The following is a 24,740-nucleotide window of genomic DNA, read 5'->3' as shown; positions in this document are numbered from 1 at the left end:
TAATTTTCAAATTCTGATTTGTTTGTGAATTTTAGTCACAAGCAAATGTCAGAACCTTGGAAACATAAGAACTTTTTGAAAAAATGTTCCAATTGGGCAGGTTCAGTTGAAATAATTAGGGTAATTTGTAACCATTAACCCATAACATTTCTTACTTGGAATGGATGTGAGGCTTTGCTCCCTGTCAAAGTAATAGTCATTTACCTTAAGAGAAAGGAGGGATTGTTCTTTAGGTGTTTGAGTTTTTGTTAAATATTTGGCGTTCAGACTACCCCGGATATTAAATAATTTCTTTCTGATCTGTAAGTTTAGTACCCCGCTGGCATGGCTTCTGTTTTTTTAAAGATGTGCCACGTGGCTTGTGGGATCTCAGGTCCCCGACCAGCTGTTAAACTCAGGCCCCAGCAGTGAAAGCCCTGGCATAGATTTTTATCTTTACTAAAGAAACTAAAAGTAAATAAATAAATAAAAATTTAAAAAAAAGAAACTAAAATTTGAATTTAATAGTTTTTGTCTTAGGATCTTTATACCTTTCCAAGGGTGATTTTCTTTTACCCTAAAGTGGTTGTCTTGTGTCTTAAAAAAAAAGCAGTGTCTATAAGCAATACAAATTTCAAAGCAATGTGGTCATATGTATCTGGCATGAAAAGCTTAACGTATGGTTCACAAATAATGAAATCAGCTGCTTTGAGCAGCATGTTATTGTAGTGGAAAGAACCAGCACTTTGAATTCTGAAAGGTGGCTGTGCATTCTGACTCTGCTATTTGTAAGCTGGTGTTCAGCAAGTCTTTTAGTTTCTTGAAGCTTCGGTTTCCTTGTCTGTTAAATAGGGGATAATAATGCATACTTGTCTTGAGGATTGGAAACCATGTATAAAAGTGCCTGGTACTGAAAAAGAATTCAGTGAACAGTGAAAACTACTACTTATTAAAGTTGTTCGAGAGAGGTCATCCAAATGAATAATTCTTTCGACATGTAAGAATTATGTTTCTTGACATTTTAATGCGGAGAAGTAGAGATGAATGCTCTGTATCATTGCTAAAGCAGAGAAGAAAACTAGGGCTGGTCCTGTTTGACATTTTTTTCTTACCGAGGCATGCTACAAGGTAAACTTGGGCCTCAGAATAGGTGAAACACCTGATATGTATATACTGGGTTGGGTCCTTAGAGGATTTACTTATCTGAAGTTTAAGAATATAGCACAATTATATACGATATTTTCAGAGTGAAAAAAAAATAGAGGCCATTTAATTATCTGCACCTAATATAAAACCTGGTTGGAAAATAATCTGTAAGTATGACATGAATCACTGGGGGGGGGCGGAAAAAAGTTCTTTTTTTTTGGGCAGCTTAATTCTCGATGATTACTTGGGTGTGACCTTCTTGTGGCAGGGATTATGACCCTTGACTGCTTTGAAAACCAGAGGGTCTGAGGATGTTTTGCGTGTGTGAAGTGGGTGCAGGAGAAGGTATGTGGAGTGCGAATGCGTGGTTGTAACTCAGGAAACCTCAGACTGGGGCAGGGTGAGGGTAGGGGAGCAGGTGACAGGGAATACAGTTCACCCAGTATCACTGAGGGGCCTTTATCTGTGTGTGATGAAGAAAGTGCCGCTGGTACTGATTATGGAAGCTAAGGAACGTTTCCCGATATGTACAAGCAGTGGAATCAATCAATCAATATCTATAGTAAAGGGAAAAACTGAAGTGTAAAAATAATATACATTAGCAGTCTAGGTAAAGGATAGGTAGTTTGTACCTTCTTGCTGTAAAATAAAGACTAGATGTATCATAAATGATGTGTTGGATTGATGTTGTTTTATTTGCCAACAGCAATGATCCTTTTACATGGATACTGAGTCTTTGTAGTGCCTTGGAGATATATAGCTTAGATGTCAACCCATCATTTAAAGAATGAGAACTTTGATGGTGAGAGGTCAGTGTATTTAAGTCTCTGACTTATGGAAGTGTTATATTCTCAAAATTTATTTCTAAGTTTGAAATTTGTGGAGTTTGTGGTTCAGTAGTAGAAATAGTGTTATAACTGTTGAATAGGTTCTCATCCCACAAAAGCCATAGTATGTTAATTATATATAATATAAGCTCACTAGATGGACATCTGGGTCTTGGTTGTTTGGGAACCATGTGAAGGGGGAGGAGAGAAGAAAGAGAAGAAAAAGGTTGGAGTAAGATCTTTTAGATCATTGAGATCACTGTTTCTCAGCAGGGCCTAAGGCCATTTTTTCCAGTTCTGATTGAGAGATATGACCAGCATCCAATGAGTGGGCTGGAGATGCTGATGTCATGCAGTATGCCGAATCGTTTCGTACAAAGAAGGATTATCCTTTGTCTTTTTATTTATTTATTTATTTATTTTTGGCCACAACAAATGGTTTACTCGATCTCAGTTCCCTGACCAGGGATTGAACCCTGGCCACAGCAGTGAAAGCCCAGAATTCTAACCACTAGGCCACCAGGGAACTCCTTGTCCTTTGTCCTTTTTGACTTCTGAATGTTTGTTAGATGCTTACAGAGGTGAATTGCTTTTTTAGATTATATGAACCTACTTACATGTAAACACAAAGTACTGCATAATTTTTTTTTTTTTTTGGCTGCTCCATGCAGTTTGTGGGAACTTAGTTCCTCCATCATCAAAAGTCAAATCCATGACCTCTGCAGTGGAAGGAAGCATGGAGTCCTGACCTAACCAGTGGAAGGAAGGGACCACCAGTGAATTCCCTGCACAGCTTTAAACTACAGTGAAAGTTCTAGGACTGCAACTACGCTTGGGAAAGATTGTTTTTTGTTTTTTGTTTTTGGAAAGATTGTTTTGAACATTATTTTAGAGAAGGTTATCACTCTTGGCAAGACCACTCGTAGAGTTGAGTCTATCAGGGCTGAGAACCACCAACTTAGGCCAGAATCTGAAACAGCTGGTTTGCTCTCGATACACCCTCTATTCTCTCCTTTATGTCTCTTCCCCACCTCCCGAGGCCCCTCTGTCACGCACCCACTGCCCCGATTCTCCCCTCAGGCCTCTGCTCCCTTACCCTGCTACCCCCAGGCCTGTATTTTCTGCTCCCCTTCCTCTCCCCTTAAATTCCCTGTTCTTTAGGATATATGATTTCAGCTAAGTCTGGGGGAGGAATAGAGAACATATTTGGGAGCAGGAATGCTATTCTAGTTAGCTCACCGCCAGTTCACGGTATGCCCTACAGGGTCAGCTCCCCTAAGCCACTCTCACTTCCATAGCCCCTCAGTCCGCAGACACTCTGGAAGCTCCAAGTGTGTTTTTTATTTTCCGAAACTGGTTTATGTTGCCATGGCAGTGAGGATGGGGAAGGGGTCCGGGCAGCGGTTTATGAGTCATCTGAAAGTCGAGGTGTTCTGAAATGTGGACATTCCAACTAGGGATGGCTCAGTTCATTCTAGCTGAACTTCTTCCTGCCATCTGGTAGAGTGCTTTCCCAGGCAGAGCTGAAAATATACGTTTCCCTTTTCTAAGAGAAATCTGTTTTTCTTTCTTTCTCTTTTCTCTTTCTTTCGTCTCACTCTCTCTCTCTTTTTTTCCAACCTGTGTGAAAGAAGGGGCTGCAGTGTTCAGGAGCTCATTTCATTTGAGGAAATGTCTCGACAGAGGTTGATATGAAAGGAGAGGCCTAGCAGTGTATTGAAGGATATCCCTTGCTTGCAGGTGGAGCTGGCTGTGGCTCCTAGGTCCTCGGAACCCTCAAGAGAGGTTCCTGTGCCTCTGTGAGGAAGGTTTGTTGCAGGAGAGTTGGCTATTCAGCTGCAGGTGGAGCCTCAGCCATTCAGATATGGAGCCTGGTCTCCCCTTCTGCTAGCCGCAGACCCTGGGCTGTCTTTGAGGACTCTGATTCTGAAACCATTTATTCATTAATTCTTTCCAGAAGCTTTTTGATCACCTGCATTGTATGCCAAGCACCAGGAACTCAGAGACGAATGAGACAAGATTCCTGCTCAGAGACTTCCCTGCCTATACAGACAAATAGGCCTGTGAACACTGGACCCAGTAAAGCCTTCAGAAGTATCCGTGGAGCCAGCAGGGCACAGTCAGTCAGGGGCAGAAGGGTGATGCCAGGCAGAGGCTGAGAAGCAACAGGTGGTTTCAGGAGACTACCTGTGGCTCTGCATCGTGCAGTGTGGGTTAAAGGAATACAGCTGGGAGGATACTGGCTAGGTCATAGAGGCCGGAAATCTACGCCAGATCTGGACAGGGCTCATCGTGTTCTCTGTTGCCGTTGACCTGGGTCTGAGGGACCTAGAGTTTCTCTTCTCCAAACTTCTCTAACTCTTGACTTTGTTTAAAGTCACAGAGATGGTTTAGTGTAGGCAAGACTGCAAGTTTTTGAGCCAGACTGCTTGATCTTGAATCCTAGCTCACTAGCTCTGTGACCGTGGACAAATTATTTAGCCTTTCCACACTTAGGTTTCCTCACGTATAAATTGGAGACAGTGGCTGTCTTTTATGTCATGAGGTCATTGAGAGAAATTAATTAAAAATGTATAAGATAGTGCTTAGGACAGTGCCTGGAATAGAGTAAGAAATTAAATGTTAGCTCTTACTTTAAAAATGATTTTTGTTCTCAGAGAAATATCTTCTTTTTTATTTTCTGATGCCATTTTTTATTATAACAGCTTTTAGATAGGGCTTTCAGAACATACTTAATCTCTTTCCCTCTCTCCTTTTAGAAAACCTGGCACTTATTAATTATTGCAGATGGGAAGTGTGTACCTTCTAACCTCAGCTTCACAGCTTATATTTATTTTTGTGTTTACAGATGACACTCTTAAACCTGGTTTAACATGTTTGGATAATCAGGCATAGAGTTGATTTGCAATGTGTGAGAGAATATGGCTAGATTGTTGGGTATACCCCTTAGTTCACGTCACTTATTTGGCAATTGTCATTTATTTGCTTCTTGTTAATATCAGTAGACCTTAATTGAACATCCTTATCCTGGGCTTTGAGTTAGACAGAGATCCAAGTGATACAGTTCCAGTTCTTGAGGAGCTCATAGTCCTCCCTAGAGACCCTTGCTTGTATTTTAAACTCTTCATTGTGTCTTCCAGTTACTTCATTTGGTTTGAACCTACCAACCCTTAGTTGAATGTGCTGCTATCTTAGGTGTGGTGATGTGTGTGCGTGTGCGTGCACTCAGTCGTGTCCGACTCTTTGTGACTCCTGGACTGTAGCCCAACAGGCTGCTCCATCCGTGGGATTTTCCAAGCAAGAATACTACAGTGAGCTTCCATTTCCTACTCCAGGGGATCTTCCCGACCCCGGGATCGAACCCACGTCTCTTGCATCTCCTGCACTGGCAGGCGGATTCTTTACCACTCGCCCCACCTGGGAAGCTATCTTAGGTGTTTGTTTATTAAATGATCTCTGTAGGGGAAACTACTCAAAGGTTTTGACAGGGCTTTCCTTCCACCATCAGATGTGAAAGAAATCACTTTGAGCAGTCTATGCCTGTTAAAATAAGCATATATTTTGGTCAAAATTAGGGCCAGTTGTGCTTAAAAAGTAAGGACACCCTCAGTGTATGGTATGATTTTCCTTTTTCCTTAGTTTCTCCTTGGGCAGTTTTTAAAACTTAGATAATCTGCCTGCTATACTTCTCTAAATAGCTGTTTAAGGCTTTACCACAAAGAAATATCTGTTCTCATTCAATAGTGAATTACCAACAATGCCTGTTAGTGGAATAGGCCTTCCTTTTCTGACCATTAGCAAGTACACTTTCACTTTGGTGAAACCAAGAGCCTGTGTAGGTTTTGAAATTAGAAATACAATATTCATTAATTCCTACTCTTGATTTAAGTTTGAAAATTGTCATGACATGGAAGTAAAGGAAATTAAGGGGAATATGTTAGGATGACAAATGTTTCTAACATTAGTCATGAGGTGTAATATCTTCAAGACCAGTGTAGGGTAAAGAACCTGGGACCCAGTCTCTATGGGGACTGAGTGGTTGAATAATTAATTGAGAGGGCAGAGGGCACTATCTCTGAATTAGAGCTGATGAAGATCCCCCATCTCAGTCCTAATTCTAGAATGATCAGTTAGAGTATATTGGGACTTCCATGATGGTCCAGTGGTTAAGACTGCATGCTTTCAATGCAGGCGGTGTGAGTTTGATCCCTTACCGGGGAACTGTGATCCTGCATGCACATAACATGGCCTAAAAAAGCATTTAAAAAAAAAAGGTATGTAGAAAAGATGATGAATAAGAAATTGTAGCCGTATTCTAGGTGGTGGTCAAATATGTTAACATGCAGTTAGATGAGGAATTGATAGGTAACGTGTCTTACTTTGCTAGTGGGCCAGTTTGTTGTTGTGTTAGTCACTCAGTCAGATCCGACTCTTGCGACCCCATGGACTGAAGCCCACTAGACGCGTCTCTCCATGGGATTCTCCAGGCAAGAATACTGAAGGGGGTTACCATTCCCTTCTCCAGGGTGTCTTCCCAACCCAGGAGTCGAACCCAGGTTTTCTGAATTGCCGGCAGATTCCTTACGGTCTGAGACACTAGGGAAGCCCCAGTAGGCCAATTTACAAATATTCAACTCTAGACGAAAAGTGGATCAAACCAGATCCAGTTATTAGTGTTTCAGCTAAACAAGACTAGCAAGGCTTCAGGCTTAGAGGAGGGAATTAGAATGTTCATCAGGACTGTTGTTAGGAATTAAGGAAGGAGAGCCTCTCTAGAATGTCCAAAATTCTGGGATGGGGATTAGGGTAAATAGGAGTGCTTCAAATGACCAAGCTACCCTTGGTATGGGGAGATTTGAACTATTGGTTATAATTGTTGAGAGTATGAATCAGTATCATGTCTGTGATAGGACATTTGGCAATATCTGTCAGAATGTAGACTCTGCAGTTTCACGTCTATGAATTCATCCTACAGAAGGAATCACACAAGTGAAAAAGGCTATTTAATGAAATGAATATAAATCAGTAGGGATTTTATTAAATAAATTGTAGTGTATCTATACAGAGGTATTGTTTATAGATTTACTCTCTAATTATTAAAAAAAAACATTAAAAGAATCTGACATTATAAAATGCCCAAGGCATTCACTGGAAAAAGAAGCAATTTTAGTAGGATATATATATATATATATATATAGTAATTGTCTGTCTGCATATATAACTACTATCTATTGTTGTTTAGTCTCTAAGAAAGCCCAGCTTCTGTCTATATACATATATAATTACTTCTGTATAGTGGAAACTGTTATTTTTTCCTTGTACATTTTTTATATTGCTTTACAATTTTACGACAAGCACTTCACCAGCAGACCAAGAAGATAACTTATCTATTGCTCTTTACTGCCCTGCTCTGAGAGGGTGTGTTTGTGCACGTCCAGTCATATATATTTTTGGTGACTCACATCATGGTTGCCTCTTGCGGAAAACATAATGAGAGCTAGCAGAAAAGCTACTTCTAACAATATAGGAGTATCTTATATCGACCAAAGCCTCCCTCTTGTAACAATTATGAACTCAAGGTAGTATATAAAAAGCAACTACTCGAAGACCTTGAAGAGTGATAAAATGAGGCAGAAACTGACAGGAAACTTGAAAGATATGGATCATACTAGGTAAGATTCTCATTTCTATAGCTTTTTTGCCTGAGGACACTGTGATGGGTGATGGTTAGCACCCACTCAAGCAAAAGTCTTCAGTCATACAGTCTTACTTGGGGAGTCAGAGGGTGGAATTCAGGGCTATAAGAGAGACAGGAAAATGAAAGGATGCATCTTAGAAAGAAGGGAACAAAGAAGGAGAAGCCCTAAAATCTGCTTTAATCCTTGACATGCATGGGGGGAGACTCCATGGAGCTTGGAAAAGGCGATGGTTGAAGGCTGAAACAATTGAGCTGAAATTCAGCTTCATCCACTACAGAAAGGACAGAGTTTGGTGTATGAATCTAGCCCGAGTTGATTGCCCAACAAAACAAAATTCTTCGGAGGGAAATTGCCAGAATCCAGAATCTCCATAATGTCTAGTATCCGATACTAACTGAATGGCTCTGTGACTCATTGTCCAGAGAATGGCAGTCAATAGAAATTATCCCAAGATGACTCAGATGTTGAGATCTCCACATAAGGACTTTAAAGCAAACTTGGTAGTAATAAATGACCAAATGGAGACTCTCCCCAGAGAAATGGATTATATATATACATATATATATAAACAAAAATATAAAATCTAGAACTTAAAAGTACAGTATCCAAAATGAAAAGTTGATTCTCAGCAGCAGGTTGGAGATGGCTAAAGAAATGGTCAGTGAACTTGAAAATAGAGGAATAGAAATTATCTATTCTGAAGAACAGAAAAGATTGAAAAACAAAAACAGAGCTTTGGTGACTATGGAACAATGTTAAAATATAGGTACTTGGAGTCCAGGAGCTCCCTGGTTTTTCTGATGCGTGAATCAGAGAAAAGCAATCCCAGTTATTTCATGAATAGATTTCTAGTGTGCAGAATATGTGAACTTAATAAAATGCTTTCTGTTTTATAACACTGAGTGGTTTATTATGCTGTAGTAGATAACTAAAACAAGACAAGTTTTCTTTGAAGAAATAATGGCTGACAACTAAATAAAAGAACAAGTAACCAAGTTCAAAATGGGCAAAGTGTCTGAATAGATATTTCTTTAAGATACGCCAATGGCCACATACACACAGAAAGATATTCAACATCATGAGACCATCAGGGAAGTGGAAATCAGAACCACAATGGCTACTAGGATGGCGATAACAAAAAGAAGATGACAAGTGATGATGAGGATGTGGGGAAGTTAGAACTCTCAAATACTGCTGGTGGGATTGCAGAATTGAAAAGCCACTTTGAAAAACAATGTAGCAGTTACTTAAAAAGTAAAACAGTTACCATTTGAACCAGCAATTCTCCTAAGTATATATATAAAAGAAATAAAGTTGTTAAGTCCACACAAAAACTTGTACTTGCATTTCATAGTAGCATTATTCATAGTATTCCATAAGTGGAAATAACCCACATGTCTATCAACTGATAATGGAGAAACAAAATGTGATATATTCATACAATGGAATATTCTTGGCTATATTAAAAAAAAAAGGACAAAGTGCTGATTCATGTTACAACATGGATGAACTTTGAAAGCAATACACGGAGTGAAAGAAGCTAGTCACAGAGACCACATATTTTACGATTCCCTTTATATTAAGTGTCCAGAATAGGCAAATTTATAGAGACAGAAAATAGAATGACAGTTGTCCAGCTTTGGGAGGCAAGGGGAGATTAGGAATGATAGCTGCAGCGTTTGTTTTTGTTTTTGTTTTTCCTTGGGGGTAGTGAAAATGTTCTAAACTTGATTAAGGTTATGGTTTTGCATCTATGTGAATAAACTTAAAAACAGTACATTTTAAATAGATACTGCAGGGTTTTTTTTTTTTCCACTTGCAAATTATAGGCTTGGACTAAGAGAGTATTTAAGATGCCTTTCTAGCTATGAAATTCTGCGACTCTCCAAATCTAAGAATTGTCACTTCCCAACCTTGTGGTCCATTTTCATAGAGATGTCTGGGATCCTTTGTCTGCTGTCTCTTCAGCAAATTGCAGTGCTCTGGGAGAAATGAAACTTGATCCAAGTCTGTTTTTCCATCTTGATTTCATCTTAGCCTCTATGCTTTGTAACAGTAACAGATGGCCAGAAAATGTTTTCCCACATTCTTGAAGTGCAATAAATAGCAGGCTTCCATTAGCCTTTTCAGCCACCTTTGGACTCAGCGATATCATTGTGGATAAGGAGCACAATACTGAATGAAATTTGTGCCAGAGATTGTTGGATAGTTTGAGATTAGATCTCAGGTCAGTGGTTTCCTTGGTTGAGCAGACCTCCACAAACCTCCCTGACAATGACTGGACCCATGGATCATCTTTTTAGCTATTCTTTGTTATTATGATAAAATACAGGCAAAATCAGTTGAGAAATTCCTACTGCATTTTTGAGAAGCAGTTAGGTAATATCTGTTTTTTTGTTGTCTCCTAAAAGTTAATTGATAAAAAATGAAACAAATGTATATCATTATCACTATTACGGGAGAACAGCCCCTGGTGGTCCAGCAAACCTGCCTGTACTGTCAGCAGTCCTTAGAGCATAATTAAAGAACTCTGGGTCGTTTTGTTTGTTCAGTTTTTGATGATTACTGACTTACTTGCATGTTTGATCACAGAGCTGATAGCACAGTAACCTCTGTGGTCCCTTGTCGGTGCCTTGGTAGAGACTGGGCGTTACTGCTAGAATGCTGGTGACTTAGCTCTGGGCATACTCAAGAAAGGTTTTATTAATCTGATTGAGTGGGTGAAGTGCAGAAAGGTCTTTGATGGAGGTACACTGTAACTTTATCCCCTTCTCCCCCCACAAAAAAATTTTTTTCTTCTTATACAGGTTAAGCAGCTAAACAGCCATGGTAGTTTGTAAAAAGGGAAAGGATGTCTTCTTACCATTTCTGAGATAGCTTATAAATTTATTCTGTGCCAGATGTGTTTTGAAGGAATATATTACTAAGCAAAGATGTTAGTAGAAGAAAGTCCAGTGAGCAGAGCTGGGTTCATGCTCTGCCTCTTCCTGCCCTGTTCACCTTGGGCAAATGACTTTATATCTGAACCTCATGTTCTTTTTCTTTAAAATGGGGATAATGATGCATATTTCATATGGGGTATTGGGAAGACTAATTGAGATAATGTTCCTTTTCAGAGTGCTTGGTACAAAGTAAAATGTACTTAAAAAAATGTTTTAAGGCTTGAAAAAATGAAAAATTATGTTTATTTTTTACAGAGCTGTAGATAAGGTTGAGCTTCCCAGGTGTTTTGGTGGTAAAGAATCTGCTTACCAATGCAGAAACACCGGAGACATGGGTTTGATCCCTGGCTCGGGAAGAGCCTCGGCAGTAGGAAATGGCAACCCACTCCAGTATTCTTGCCTGGGAAATTCCATGGACACAGGAGCCTAGCCGGCTACAGTCAGGGAGTCACAAAGAGTCAAACATGACTGAGCAGCTGAGCACACAAAGAAGATTAGGTTTTGCATAGATACATGGTACCTGCTCAGTATGGGCACTCTGAGAATGTCAGTGCTAGTAAGCAGTATAACTTGTTCTTGTCTGTGTTTGTTTCGTTTTATTTGAAGTATGTTCCTCTTTTCAGAGAGAAACATAGTTGAAAAAGTTTCTGTCACTTTTCTTGAAAATAGCTTTTTATCAGATGCAAAATTAGCTTATCTTCGTGATTCTTAGCCTTTCCTCCCAGCTCCTGTATATTAAAAGGATCCTTACCCTGTCTCGCTCCTACCATGATTCTTAGCTGAGGTGGGGAGGTGGGGTCTTATCAGAGTCTGTGCAGAGGAGAGAGGAGACATACAGCCCTCAAAATTAATTTTATGTCTTCAAGAATTAGCTTCTTCTGAAGGGTGCCCCACCCCCATTTTAAGCTGAGGTGGCTTCGCTGAATACTTAAGAGTAAAGGAAGGGTGCTGGAAGGAAATAATTGTAATATCTTATTTAAATACAAAAGGGGCTTGAAAAAGAAAGCCACCTGGTACCTAGCGATTCTATGTAAATAATGTTGAGTTCTGTTTTCTGCTTTTCTTTCCATCTTTCAAGACTGTTTCCTCTTGGTTCCTGGGGGGGGGGGGGGTTGTGCTGTGTCTTCCTTTACTTTCAGTTGCTTTACGTAGTGAAAGTACTTTGAATTGTTCTCTTTTTCTCTTTCACACCCAGCCCTGTTTCCTCGTAGGTGGCCGTGCTTTATAGGAGAAGAGGAATTCTCTTTCCCTCTGTGGCAAGTTAGTTTTCAGAGAACAGGAGTCATAATAGAAAACTTATTTTTTTAGTTCAGAGAATAATATAGATTCATACTTAGTAACTGTTGATTAAATTTTTTTTTTACGAATTAAAGTCAGTAAAAGTGTGTGTAAAGGGCTAGGATTTTATTTCCCCCTGTTTAGATGCTAATAGCCCACCGCGTCCGTGGTTGCTGGCCGAGCACAAGACTTCTGGGCCAGACTTTATTGGTCACGGCCCTGCAAGCAGTGTAAACGTAGGCTTGCGCTGGCTCCCCTTGTGCCCCGCAGGTGCCACGGGAGTGGTATGAATGGGCCCAGCTGGATGCCTGTGCGTGCGCTATGGCAGTGGGGCCCTGAGTTTGGGGAATACATTGCTTTCGTAGTACATAGTAAGCAAGCCCGTCCTTTGTACTGGAGAGGAACATCGCATCATCCCTCAAAGCTGCTCTCTCCTAACACAACCCTGAGAAGGGGCTTGGGTGAGGAGTGGGCAGGGTCATGGGTTTTGTGTTTTTCTTACCCAACAAGACATGCAGGAATGTGAGAGACCCATGGAGGAGTAGCTCTCCCAACAGTATATATATACAGTAGGTCACTGCTAGAAATCTTAGGTAGATTTATTGTAAAATATTTGCCATACAGAAAGGTATAAACAGTAATATAGTGAGGAGCCATGCAGTTACCGCCCAACTTGAGAAATAAGCGCTGACCGTACAGGCGACACTTCCTGTGGACCCCTCCCCATGTCCCAGGCAAGCACTTTCCAGAATTTGTTGTTGTCATGCGAGTGCATTTCTATGTGTCTCTTAATATCATACAGTACTGTGTGTTTTTAAACTTCTAATTTTTTTTACTATCATTTAAAAAACTGTTACAGAGCCCTTTTACATAGTACCATGTTAGTCACCATGAAACAAAAGTGTAGAGATAAAACTCTTGCCAGTCATGATTTTAGGGTTCAAGGGAAACTAAAAATGCTGAAACACTGCTTAATAGAACGGAAAGGATGTGTGTGGGAAAAAAAGTTGGTATACAACATATAACTCTATAAATTCAACTATTAGCATCTAATATGTGCAAGGGCTAAGTATAGTTACAGATGGAGGGAGAAGTGGAATTCATTATTGGCTAGAAAAGAGTGTGAGAGGCAACAGCAGTGAGAACTTACACAGGTGGGATTCGTCAGACAGTTGGTCATACAGGGCTTATGCTGGGAGGGCCTGGCCTGAGGTTGATCCAGCCAACAGATGAGAGAAGGGAGCTGGGAGCAGTCAGTCAGCAGGGCAGTTGGCTACAAGGTATCCAGGAACCCTGGTCTTCTGTCAGGTAACCATGTTATCAGGAGGGGTGGCTAACACTCAGCCCTGACCTCACAGGGCTTAACACGTAACTGCATAGCAGTGGTTACATATGGGAAAATGAGAGAACACCCAAGACCCTCTCTGATGATGACCTAAATGTGTGTTACAGATTCCAGGGATGTAGAAGGTAGGAGTTTAGCGTCAAGTTTAACTTTGAAGCAGTTAAGGAAAGAAGGTCTCAGTGAGAAGTCAGAGTTGAGTCTTCAATGGCAAATCATGGTGAAGGTGCTCCAGGAAGAGGGGTGGGTGGCGAGAGCATAGGCGCGAGGGCTGGAGACAGCGTGTGTGGGGCAATTAACAGGATGGCGCTGGTCAGGCTCTCTGGCCCCACGCTCTCACGCCTCTCACCCCATGTGCTGCAAACAGTGACTCCGCAGGGCTGTGTAACATCTGAGGCCACTTACGGCGCTGCACATGCAGGTCACGAGGTACTCGCTTGGTCACGGGCTACTTGATGCGGTAGCCTGTATGAGCCTCGCCAGGAAAGCCCTGGCTGCCGCTGCATTGCTTCTACATTGGAGCGGCATCATAGTTAAACATTATATGAAGTTATGTTATGGCTACGTTATGGTTATGTTGTGGCTGCTGCTACTGCTGCTGCGTCAGCCAGGAGAGAGGCTGCATTATGGCTGCCATGCCAGTCAGGAGAGAATAAACGTGCCTGCAGTTCCTACAGCTCCTTGAGTCTTCTTCCAGCCTCTTAGCTTGTGCCTTGCGTGCCCTGGGTTCAGCGAACAGTGTGAACAGCAAGACATTTGGCATCAGAAACAGGATAGGCAATACAGTTGGTGTCATCGGCAGGATGTGAAGGGATGTGGTGTGAGACAGTGAGAGGACAGGCCTGTGTGAATTGTTTATGTCCAGGCCCCTTGACGGAGGAGGTGATGGCACCCCACTCCAGTGCTCTTGCCTGGAAAATCCCATGGACGGAGGAGCCTGGTAAGCTGCAGTCCATGGGGTCGCACAGAGTCAGACACTGCTGAAACGACTTAGCAGCAGCAGCAGGCCCCTTGACGTGTAGAGTTTCCCATGGCCTGGATTCTGCTGATTGCACACTTAGGGTACAGTTCAGCAGTTTTCCTTTGTATTTCCTGCAAATGAGCAACAGGACCCAGTGGTGTGATGACATTCAGGTTCAGTCCCTTTGGCAAGGCCCTAAATGGTTGTGTTCTTTTTTCACATCAGTAAAGGTATATGTAAGGATCTGGAGTTTTGCTTTACCCTACTTAACAAGCCAGTAAGTAATCTGTTACTGTTTTATATCCTAACCTCATAGAATTCCCTCTTCTGTTGTTTCAAATAGAGTTTAAAAATATAATGGCTTGCTTTCTGATACCTCCTGGTCTGTTACCCCCCAACCCACTGACCCCCTGCCCAACTTTTATTTGGACTGTTTTCTTCATTTCTGTCTTGCTTAGTTTGGATTCCTCTCCCAGAAGTTTTTCTCAGTGTGGGGACCCATCTTAGGAAGGAGCCTTGGTGAATTCCATGAGTTTATAGGGTTAGATTGCTTCGGCTCATTTGGGCCTTTTGCCCAAACCCCTCCAGCTTCCATTGCTTTTCTCAAATTGGTCCACATTGCTCTTCGGTGAGTACGTGGTCATCCTGGGGTCCTTCTGTTCTGTGATTCCTCTGGTACCCTGTTGTCTTCCTCTTTGATGATCTGCACAACTACTTATAGCACTCATGTCTTATGGCTGTTAATGTTTTTCCCCTCCTGCTTGTATATGGGGGTTTATGAGGATGCTTTATCTTATAGTTTTGTTTTTAATGTTATTCAAGGGCTTCCCTGGTGGCTCAGTTGGTAAAGAATGCCTGCAATCACGGAGGTCCAGGTTTGATCCCTGGGTTAGGAAGATCCCCTGGAGAAGGAAATGGCAACCCACTCCAGTATTCTAGCCTGGGAAGTTCTATGGACAGAGGAGCCTGGCAGGCTGCAGTCCATGGGGTCGCAAGAAGAGTCAGACACAACTTATCAACTAAACCATGAGCTGTTAAGCTGCTATCTGGTTGTTCTGGTTTTGTATGGGAATTATATCAAAGGCTATAACAGTCTCTCCAGAATTGTTATCGTAGGTTCTTGAGTTCACTGTCTAGAGATAGTGTGGTTGTTAGTCCACATTTGTTCTTTAACTTTCTCATTTCTCCATATCGAGACGTGTTATTTGGTTATAATGCTCATTTGCAGATTTCCATGGAAATAATAGCTGCTTACCATCACTCTTTTCAGGTTCACTAAAAATCTTTCCCCGGACAAAATCAATTTGAGCACCCTGAAAGGGGAGGGTCAGCTGACCAATCTGGAGCTGGATGAAGAGGTTCTACAGAATGTGCTGGAGCTCCCCACCTGGCTAGCCATCACTCGGGTCTACTGCAACAGGGCCTCGATCCGGGTGAGAATGCGGTCAGAAGGCTGCTGCTCTCTTTGGCCAGCAGGCCTGCCCTCATGAGGGGTACCTCCCATAGCCCTGAGTCTTTGCTTTCCTCTTTCAGATCCAGTGGACAAAGTTGAAGACACACCCAATTTGCTTGGTAATGGCCTTTCTTGATTGCAAGTAATCAAATGGGGGAGGTGGGGGTAAGGTTTTAAAGGAGCTGAGAGAAGATGGGGAGGAGTTTGATAGGCTGTCCCTTCTGGGAGTGTGGGTGCTTCCATCTGGCTTGTGAGCTCCTATGTGAGATGGGGTGACTGTTGTCTGTGTTTTTTCTAGAACTGCTGTGCAGTAGAGCAAGTAGCTCTGAGACACAAGTCCTGAGTTGGTTTTGCTTTGAATTTTATTTTTTATAACAAGTTTTGCTGTCCAGCTTCTATCTTTACATTTCCTTTGGATTTCTGTTGGAGGAATTATTAGAAATTTATTCATGTTGACTATTGGGTGATTCTCAGCTAAAAGCCCTTGGGGAACTGATACATATATATATTATATATATATAATATATAATATATATATATATATAATCTCCCAAGGACTGGAATCCCCAGGAATAGTAATATCTCTATAACTTGGACTTATGTTTTCATTTCTGTGAGCTAATCCCATGCTTGTCATGGAGTTCTGCTGTTAATAGAAATGGAAGGGGGAAGATGAGGCCTCTCTTTGTATTTTACTTTGTCTGTTCGTTCATTTGAATAACATTTATTGTTGGTCCACCGTGGACACAGCACTCAGCTGGGTGCTGGAGCTCAGAGACGGATAAGACAGCCTGTGCTGTGTGGGGCTTCGTGCAGATGCTTAGGTCTCCATGGCTTTTATTTCAGTGTCTGGATAAGGTAGAGGTGGAGATGAAGACCTGTGAGGAGCCTCGGCCACCCAATGGACAGTCTCCCATTGCCCTCGCTTCAGGACAGAGGTTAGTTGCTTTGGGTCCTATTATTTCCAATGTATCGATGGATCCAGATCACCTTTTAATTAAAAATTAGAAACTTTTCATTATGGAAATTTTCAGACATACACTAAATAGTATAATGAGAGAATAGTGTAATGAGCCCCCATCCACCCAAGATCTAACTTTCACAATTATCAACAATTTACTGTTCTTTTTCTACCTTTCTTCTGCCGCTTTGTGAGTGTGTGTGTATGCACTCTGTAATACTTGAAAGCAAATCCCAGATACCATAGGATTCCATCTGTAAATACTTCTGTATTATGTGTCATTAACAAAGATTGAGAAGGAAGAAAAAGACTCCACAATACTGTTATCACAATTAATAGAATTCATAGGGATTCCTTAATATCATCTAACACTTATTTCATATTTAATTTTCCTGAGTTGTCTCTAAAATATTTTTTTTGACAGTTCAGTTTGGCTGCAAAGAGCTCCATACCTTATATTTGGGAATATTGCTTTTTAAAGCTCTTTAAGGGTTTCCCTGGTGGTCTGGTGGTTAAGAATCTACCTGCCAATGCAGTGGACACAGGTTTGATCCCTGGTCCAGGAAGATTTCACATGACACGGGGCAACTTAGCCTGTGCACCAAGACTCCTTAAGCCCATGAGCCTGGAGCCCTTGCTGTGCAATAATAGGAGCCACAGCAATGAGAAGCCTGTGCAGTGCGACTGGAGAGTAGCTCCTGCTCACTGCAGCTAGAGCAAGTCCACGCGCAGCAGCAGAGACCCAGCACAGCCAAAAAAACCCAAACAGAGCATTTTTTTAAAAAAGAGGAAAAACCTTAAAAAATAAAGCTCTGTAATTTTAAACAATCCCCAATCCCACACTTTTTTATATGTAATTTATTCTTTGTAGAAACTGGATTATTTCTGCTAAAGAATTTCCCATATTTTGTGTTTTGGCTGATTGGATCCTCGAGGTATTATTTAAGATGTTTAATTTGGTAGTTAAAAACTTGATTTGATTCATTTGTTCTCTTTCTTGGTAAGAATACTTCATGAATGGTACCATGTATTTCCGACTGTAAATAATGGGAGGTGCATAATATTCCTTTGGTTAAGGTTAACCAGTGGATTCAGATGATGTTGGCCTGACTTGTCAATTGTGAAAAGTTCCTTATCTACCTCTCACCTCGTGGTTTAGGAACCATTGATGATAGTTGTCTGTAGATCTATTATTTCAGTATAAGATGGAAAATAGAAATTTTATAGCTCTTTTTTCCTGTTGCATTTATTGGTTGTGATTTTCTGTAGAGAAAACTTTACAGACAACTTTCTTTCACTAACTGTTAATATTTGATTACTTTGAAATACAGTTTGTACAGGAATATCAGGATAAATACTGAATTCTTTACCTTTATTTAGCAAATTTAAGATTTATGAGTTGACACCCCAATAATCTCTGAAGAGATTTCTTTTGGGTGGGGAAGAGTGAAGGCAGTTTATCATTTCAAATCCATTTATGTTTTACATCGTTATTAAGGTGTAATTGAGGGAGAATAGACTGTACATATATAAAGTCTACAATTTGGTAGGTTTGGATGTATGTATGTGTACATGCAACCATCAGCATAGTCAAGATAATAACATATCCATTCCCTCAAACCTATTGTTGATCTCCCTGCCCTTTCCCCTTCCATCCCCAGGCAATGACTTTCTGTCAGTATAGATTGGTTTGCATTTTCTATAATGTTTTCTAAGTGAAATCATGAAGTATGTACTAGTTTTTAGTGGCTTCTTTTATTCAGTATAATTATTTTGAGATTTATCCATGCTGTTGAGTTTGTTGATAGTTCATTCCTTTTATTAATTCTATTTAGTTTATTTATTTAGTATATATGGCCGTGCTGGGGCTTTATTGCTGTGCTCTGCGGCATGTGGGATCTTCCCGGATAGGGGATCAAACCCTTGTCTCCTGCACTGGCAGGCAGATTCCTTACCACTGAGCCACCAGGGAAGCCCAGTTCATTCTTTTAATTATTGAGTAATATTCCATGTGTAAGTAGATCACAACTTGTTATCTATTCACTTGTTAATGTTCATTTTATTTCCAGTTTTTGGCTATTGCAAATAATGCTGCTATAAAAACTCATATACAAGTTGCTGTGAGGTCGTGTGCTTTTCTCTCTCTTGGCTAAATGCCTAGGAACGGAATAGTTGGATGGAATGGTAGGTGAGGATTTAACTTTTTAACAAACTGTTTAACGTTTCCTGGTTGATTTACTATTTTACATTCATTGTTCATTTTTTATGTGCTTTTACATTTTTTACATCCTATGTCTATGTTTCCTTATAAGATGTATTTGTTGTGTACTGTCAAGTACACAATGCCTTTGCGCAACACCATTCCAGTCATGATTCTTTCTGATGGTCATCTGTCCCCATCTGTGGCCAGTGAGGGCCTTTCAATATCACCTGTGTCCTTTGGACAAGATCCTAGTAATCTTTCTGTTTTTCTACAGAACAAATCAGGCTTCTCTTATTCTCTTCTCTTTTATCCTTACCTCAGACCTGGAATCAGATATTTCTCCAAGGAACCTGATTCATTTTAGTGAGAAATGTTATGAATATTTAGTTAGAGACAATAGTATGGGCAGAATTGTATTCATTGGGTCGTCACTGCTTTAAAGCCTTTTCAGTTCTAGGGAAAAAGTATTTTTTAAGAAAGATAAATAATTCATAATAATATCTTGAATTTCTCAAATTGAAAAAAGAGGATTTTGAGTAACTTTTTAGATTTACTATTTGCATTTTTCTGATTTTTGCTTTGTTTCTTTGTTGTTAGGTGTCCAATGGTTTATGATGTTTATCTTCTTTGTCATTAAAAATATTCATCTTTGTTTCACTTAAAAATAAATTAATTTTAAAAATGCGAAAATAGAAGATAGACATCATAAACCATTAGACACCTAACAACAAAGAAACAAAGCAAAAATCAGAAGAAATATAAGGGAAAGAAAAAATATATAATCATAGTGAGACATGTTAACATTTTTCTGAGAATATTTTATCAAGTACATAAAAAATAAGAATAGGAACATCTTGAATGATGTCATTAATAATTTAAATATAATAGATTTCTATTTATATTAGTTTATATTATTTCTATATCCTATATGAATATATTTGAAATTTATATTTCATATTTCATTATTAGATGTCCATAGGACATTTAGAAGAGCTGGCAAAAAGATAAACATTGCTAAATTTCAAACAGTAGAATTATTTTTTTGTGAGTGATTCAGTTACACATGTACACATATATGATTTTTGAAATTATTTTCCATTAAAAGTTATTATAAGATATTGACTATAGTTCCCTGTGCTACACAGTAACCTTTGTTGCTTGTTGCATATCTATTTTTTTAGATGAGAAAAATAGCATTCTATTCATACTAAGTCAAACAAGTGGAATCAAAATGTCTTAAATTTTTTAGTTAGGCAAAAATTTACAAGTTTTTCTAAAATATATATGTTATACATATTATGTATATAAAAGTATATAAGAACTTTTCTACTATGCTTGATAAAGGCTTGAGAAAGAATATTTAAAAAAAAGAGATGAAGAAATTGGAAAACAAACTAAATGAAATGGGAGTACTGAATATGAAATAGAAAAAGTGAAACAAACTAGATAAAAGTAAAAGTTCTTCATATAGTCCAGTTGTTTTTAAACGTGGCTGCTCATTAGAAACATATCTGGAACTCCGGTGGGAAAAAAAAGCAATACCTGGACATTTGTATTTTTCAAAAAATTCCAAGATAATTCTGGTGTGCGTATGAATTTTAAAAAGTATTCCAGGATCTTCTATTAAATGGTAGTTTTAGTGATACAGAATTCTATTATTTTTCTGTTGACCAATCATGATACAATGGCATTGTGAGTAATCACAGTAGTGAAAGATGTTTATCAATTTTCATAATCAATAGCCAGACAAAAAATAAAAGACAATTACAATTGCAAGCCATAATGGCAACATGATTAACCTAACAATATAAAATAATTACATACAATTTGAGGGGGGTCAGGCAGAGTGATGTGATAAGTGAAAATGTATACATCCACCTGTTTTCATCTGCTCACCTTGTCTATGTCTTTTGATTAGGGCATTTAATCAATTTACATTTAAGATAATTATCCATATATATGATCCTATTACCATTTTCTTAATTGTTTTGGGTTTATTTTCTCTTGTTTCCTGCCTAGAGAAGTTCCTTTAGCATTTGTTGTAAAGCTGGTTTGGTGGTGCTAAATTCTCTTAACTTTTGCTTGTCTGGAAAGCTTTTGATTTCTCCATCAAATCTGAAGGAGATTCTTGCTTCATAAAGTATTCTTGGTTTGGGTTCTTCCCTTTCATCACTTTTAATATATCATGCCATTCTCTTGCTTGTAGAGTTTCTGTTGAGAAATCAGCTTATACCCTGGTGGGAGTTCCCTTCCTTTTCCCTCGTTGCTTTTAATATTTTTTAGGGCTTCCCTGGTGGCTCAGATGTAAAGAATCCGCCTGCAATGCGGGAGACCAGTGTTCGATCCCTGGGTTGGGAAGATCCCCTGGAGGAGGGCATGACAACCCCCTCCAGTATTCCTGCCTGGAGAATCCCCTGGGTTAGAGGAGCCTCACGAGCTACAGTCCATGGGGTCACAAAGAGTTGGACACGACTGAGCGACTAAGCACAGCTCTGTCTTTAATTTTTGTAAGTTTGATTATTATGTGTCCCAATGTGTTCCTTCTTAGGTTTACCCTGCCTGAGGCTGTCTGTGCTTCCTGGACTTGGTTGACTATTTCCTTTCCCATGTTAGGGAAGTTTTCAGCTATTATCTCTTCAAATATTTTCTCAGGTCCTTTCTCTCTTCTCCTTCTGGGACCCCTACAATGCAAATGTTAGTGTGTTTATTGTTGTCACAGAGGTCTCTTAGGCTGTCTTCATTTCTTTTCATTCTTTTTTCTATATTCTGTTCTGTAGCAGTGACTTTTGCCATTCTGTCCCCCAGGTCATTTATCCATTCTTGAAAGTTAAAGTTAAAATCACTCAGTCGTGTCCAACTCTTTGCGACCCCATGGACTTTACAGTCCATGGAATTCTCCAGGCCAGAAAACTGGAGTGGGTAGCCTTTCCTTTCTCCAGGGGATCTTCCCAACCCAGGGATCGAACCCAGGTCTCCTGCTTTGCGGGTAGATTCTTTACCAGCTGAGCCATAAGGGGAAGCCCAAGAATACTGGGGTGGGTAGCCTGTCCCTTCTCCAGCAGATCTTCCCAACCCAGGAATCGAACTGGGATCTCCTGCATTGAAGGTGGATTCTTTACCAACTGAGCTATTAGGGAAGCCCTATCCATTCTTCCGTCCCAGTTATTCTGCTATGGATTCCTTCTAGTGTATTATTCATCTCTGTTTGTTCTTTAGCTCTTCTGAGTCTTTGGTAAACATTTCTTGCATATTCTCAATCTTTGCCTCCATTCTTTTTCTGAGATCTTGAATGATCTTCACTATCATTTTTCTGAATTCTTTTTCTGGAAGGTTGCCTATCTTCACTTCATTGAATTCTTTTTCTGGGGTTTTATCTTATCCCTTCATTTGGGACATAACTTTCTGCTTTTTCATGGTGGTTAAGTTTCTGTAATGTGGTTTTTGTTTTAGTCGCTTTGGGACTGTGGTTCTTCTTGCTTCTGTCTGGCTCCTGATAGAGGAGGCTAAGAGGCTTGTGTAAGCTTCCTCGGGGGAGGGATTGGTGGTGGGAGAAACTGGGTCTTGCTCTGGTGAGCAGGGCCTTGCTCAGTAAAGCTTTAACCCAGTTATCTGCTGGTGGGTGGGATTATGCTCTCTCCCTGGTATTTTTTTGGCCTAAGGCGACCCAACTCTCTAGGTCTATGGTTGGGTGCTGGCAACCTCCAAGAGGGTATACCCCAAGGAGGACCTTCCAGGCTGGGTGCCCCCTTCCCTGTGATGAGCCCCTCCTGACCCACCCCTCCTCCACAGGAGACCCTCCGACACTAGCTCCTTTCCTCTGAGTCTTGGTATGCCGGAAAAGTTTGTTTGTGCCCTCTAAGCCTGGAGTCTCTTGTTTCCCCAGTCTTGTGGAAGTCTTGTAATCCAATCCTACTGGCCTTCAAGGCAGATTCCCTGGGGAATCTGGGAATCGGCGGTCCCTTTGGCTGGGAATTGGCTGGGAAGCCCGACATGGGGTTGAGAACTTCTTTGGTGTTATTGTTCTCCAGTTTGTGGGTCATCCACCCAGAGGGTATGGGATTTGATTTCATCATGATTGTGCCCCTCCTGCCATCTCACTGTGGCTTCTTGTCTTTGAATGTGGGGTAACATTTTTGGTAGTTTCCAGTCCTGTTGATAGTTACTCAACAGTTGCTTGTGATTTTGGTGCCCTCACAAGAGGAGATGAGCACATGTCCTTCTACTCTGCCATCTTGAACCAGAAGTATTTGCATTTTTGTTCATATGCTAAATTTTGGTTCCTAACAACATTTTATAATAAATAATTCACTTTTTAATAGTTTCAAAAATAACAAAGACTAATATAACTACCAGTAAGACTACTGAATGCAGTAGCCTTTTGTGTGTGTGTATACGTGTTTTTTTATTTTTGGCCACACTGCACGGCTTATGGGATCTCAGTTCCCCAACCAGGGATCGAACTCAGGCCTTCAGCATTAAGAGTGCAGAATCCTAACCACTGGATCACCAGGGAATTCCCATATATTTGCTTTAACCGTATGATATATTCTATTAGAGATATATAGTCAAAACACTGTGCTTTAAAATTACTTGAGGGACTTGTCTGGTGGTGCTTCCAGTGCATGGGGTGTGGGTGTGACCCCTGGTGGGGGAGCTAAGATCCCTCCTGCCTCACAGCCGAAAAACCAGAATATGAAACAGAAGCAATATCATAACATTCTTTGTATGGTTGGGTACCAACTTGACATACAGAGGAGTTCATTTTTTTAGGACAGATTTTTTAGAGCAGTTTTAGGTGTGAACAGTAGTACTAAGAGGAAGGAACGGAGTTTTCCCGAATACCCCCTGCCCTTAACACACGCAGAGCCTCCCCCATTATTGACATCTGCCACCCAGAGTGGTATATTTATTATGATAGATGAGCTTACACTGACCCATCATGATCACACAGACTTCATACTTTACATTGAGGCTCACCCTTGGTGGGACATTCTATAGGTTTGGACAAGTGTATAATGACATACATTCACTGTTACAGTGTCATACAGTGTATTTTCGCTGCCCTAAAAATCCTCTGTGCTCCACTTAGTCATCCTTCTCCCTGCCCCAACCTCTGGCAACCACTGGTCTCTTCACTATGCCATAGTTTTTCCTTTTCCATGATGATTCCATCTCTTTAGATTGCCTTCTTTCACTTAATAATATGCATTTAAGTTTCCTCCATGTCTTTTATGACTCTGTGGCTCATTTATTTTTAGTGCTAAAAAATATTTCATTGTCTGAATGTACCACGGTTTATCCATTTAATAGTTACAGCATCTTGGCTGTTTGTTTCCATAATTTTGGCAGTTATGAATAAAGCTGCTATAAATGTCCATGTGTGGACTTTAACTTTTAAATTCCTTTGAGTGTATATGAAGGAGCATGATTACTGGATCATATGGTAAGAGTATGTTCAGTTTTGGAAGAAACCGCAGAACTGTCTTCCCAAAGTGACTTCCCATTTTACATTACTACTAGCAGTGAATGAGAGTTCCTGCTGTTCCATATCCTTATCAGCATTTGGGTTAGTAATTAATGAAAGTCGCTCAGTTGTGTCTGACTCTTTGCAACCCCATGGACAGTAGCTTGCTAGGCTTCTCTGTCCATGGAATTCTCCACATTTGGTGTTGTCAGCAGTTTGGATTTTGGTCATTCTAATAGGTGTCTAGTGGAATCTCACTGTTGTTCTAATTTCCATTTCCCTAATAACATATGATGTAGAGCTTATAAGACCTATGCTTCTTTGCCATCTGTATGTCTTTTGTAAGGTATCTATGAAGGTCTTTGGCCTATTTTTTAATTGGGTTGTCTTCTTATTGTTGAGTTTTAACAGTTCTTTTTATATTTCGGGTAACAGTCTTTTATCAGATGTGTCTTTTTGCAGATATATTCTAGTCTATGAGTGGT

The 24,740-nt window shown here is 40.2% G+C and overlaps 1 protein-coding gene across 1 annotated transcript in view; it reads left to right on the top strand.

The window, feature by feature from the left end:
- The window catches only part of BLTP3A (bridge-like lipid transfer protein family member 3A), a 72,412-nt gene that overhangs the window by 5,008 nt on the left and 42,664 nt on the right, over nt 1-24,740 (top strand). Inside the window, exons 2-4 of the mRNA XM_052648213.1 lie at nt 15,445-15,607; nt 15,708-15,746; nt 16,474-16,565. Of these exons, the coding sequence (XP_052504173.1) occupies nt 15,445-15,607; nt 15,708-15,746; nt 16,474-16,565 (294 nt within the window). The remainder of the gene's footprint in view (nt 1-15,444; nt 15,608-15,707; nt 15,747-16,473; nt 16,566-24,740) is intronic.

This window comes from Budorcas taxicolor, chromosome 11 (assembly GCF_023091745.1).
Source record: "Budorcas taxicolor isolate Tak-1 chromosome 11, Takin1.1, whole genome shotgun sequence".
Lineage (NCBI taxonomy): Eukaryota > Metazoa > Chordata > Mammalia > Artiodactyla > Bovidae > Budorcas > Budorcas taxicolor.
Note: the sequence above shows the minus strand (reverse complement) of the source record. Positions and strands in the feature narration are given on the sequence as shown.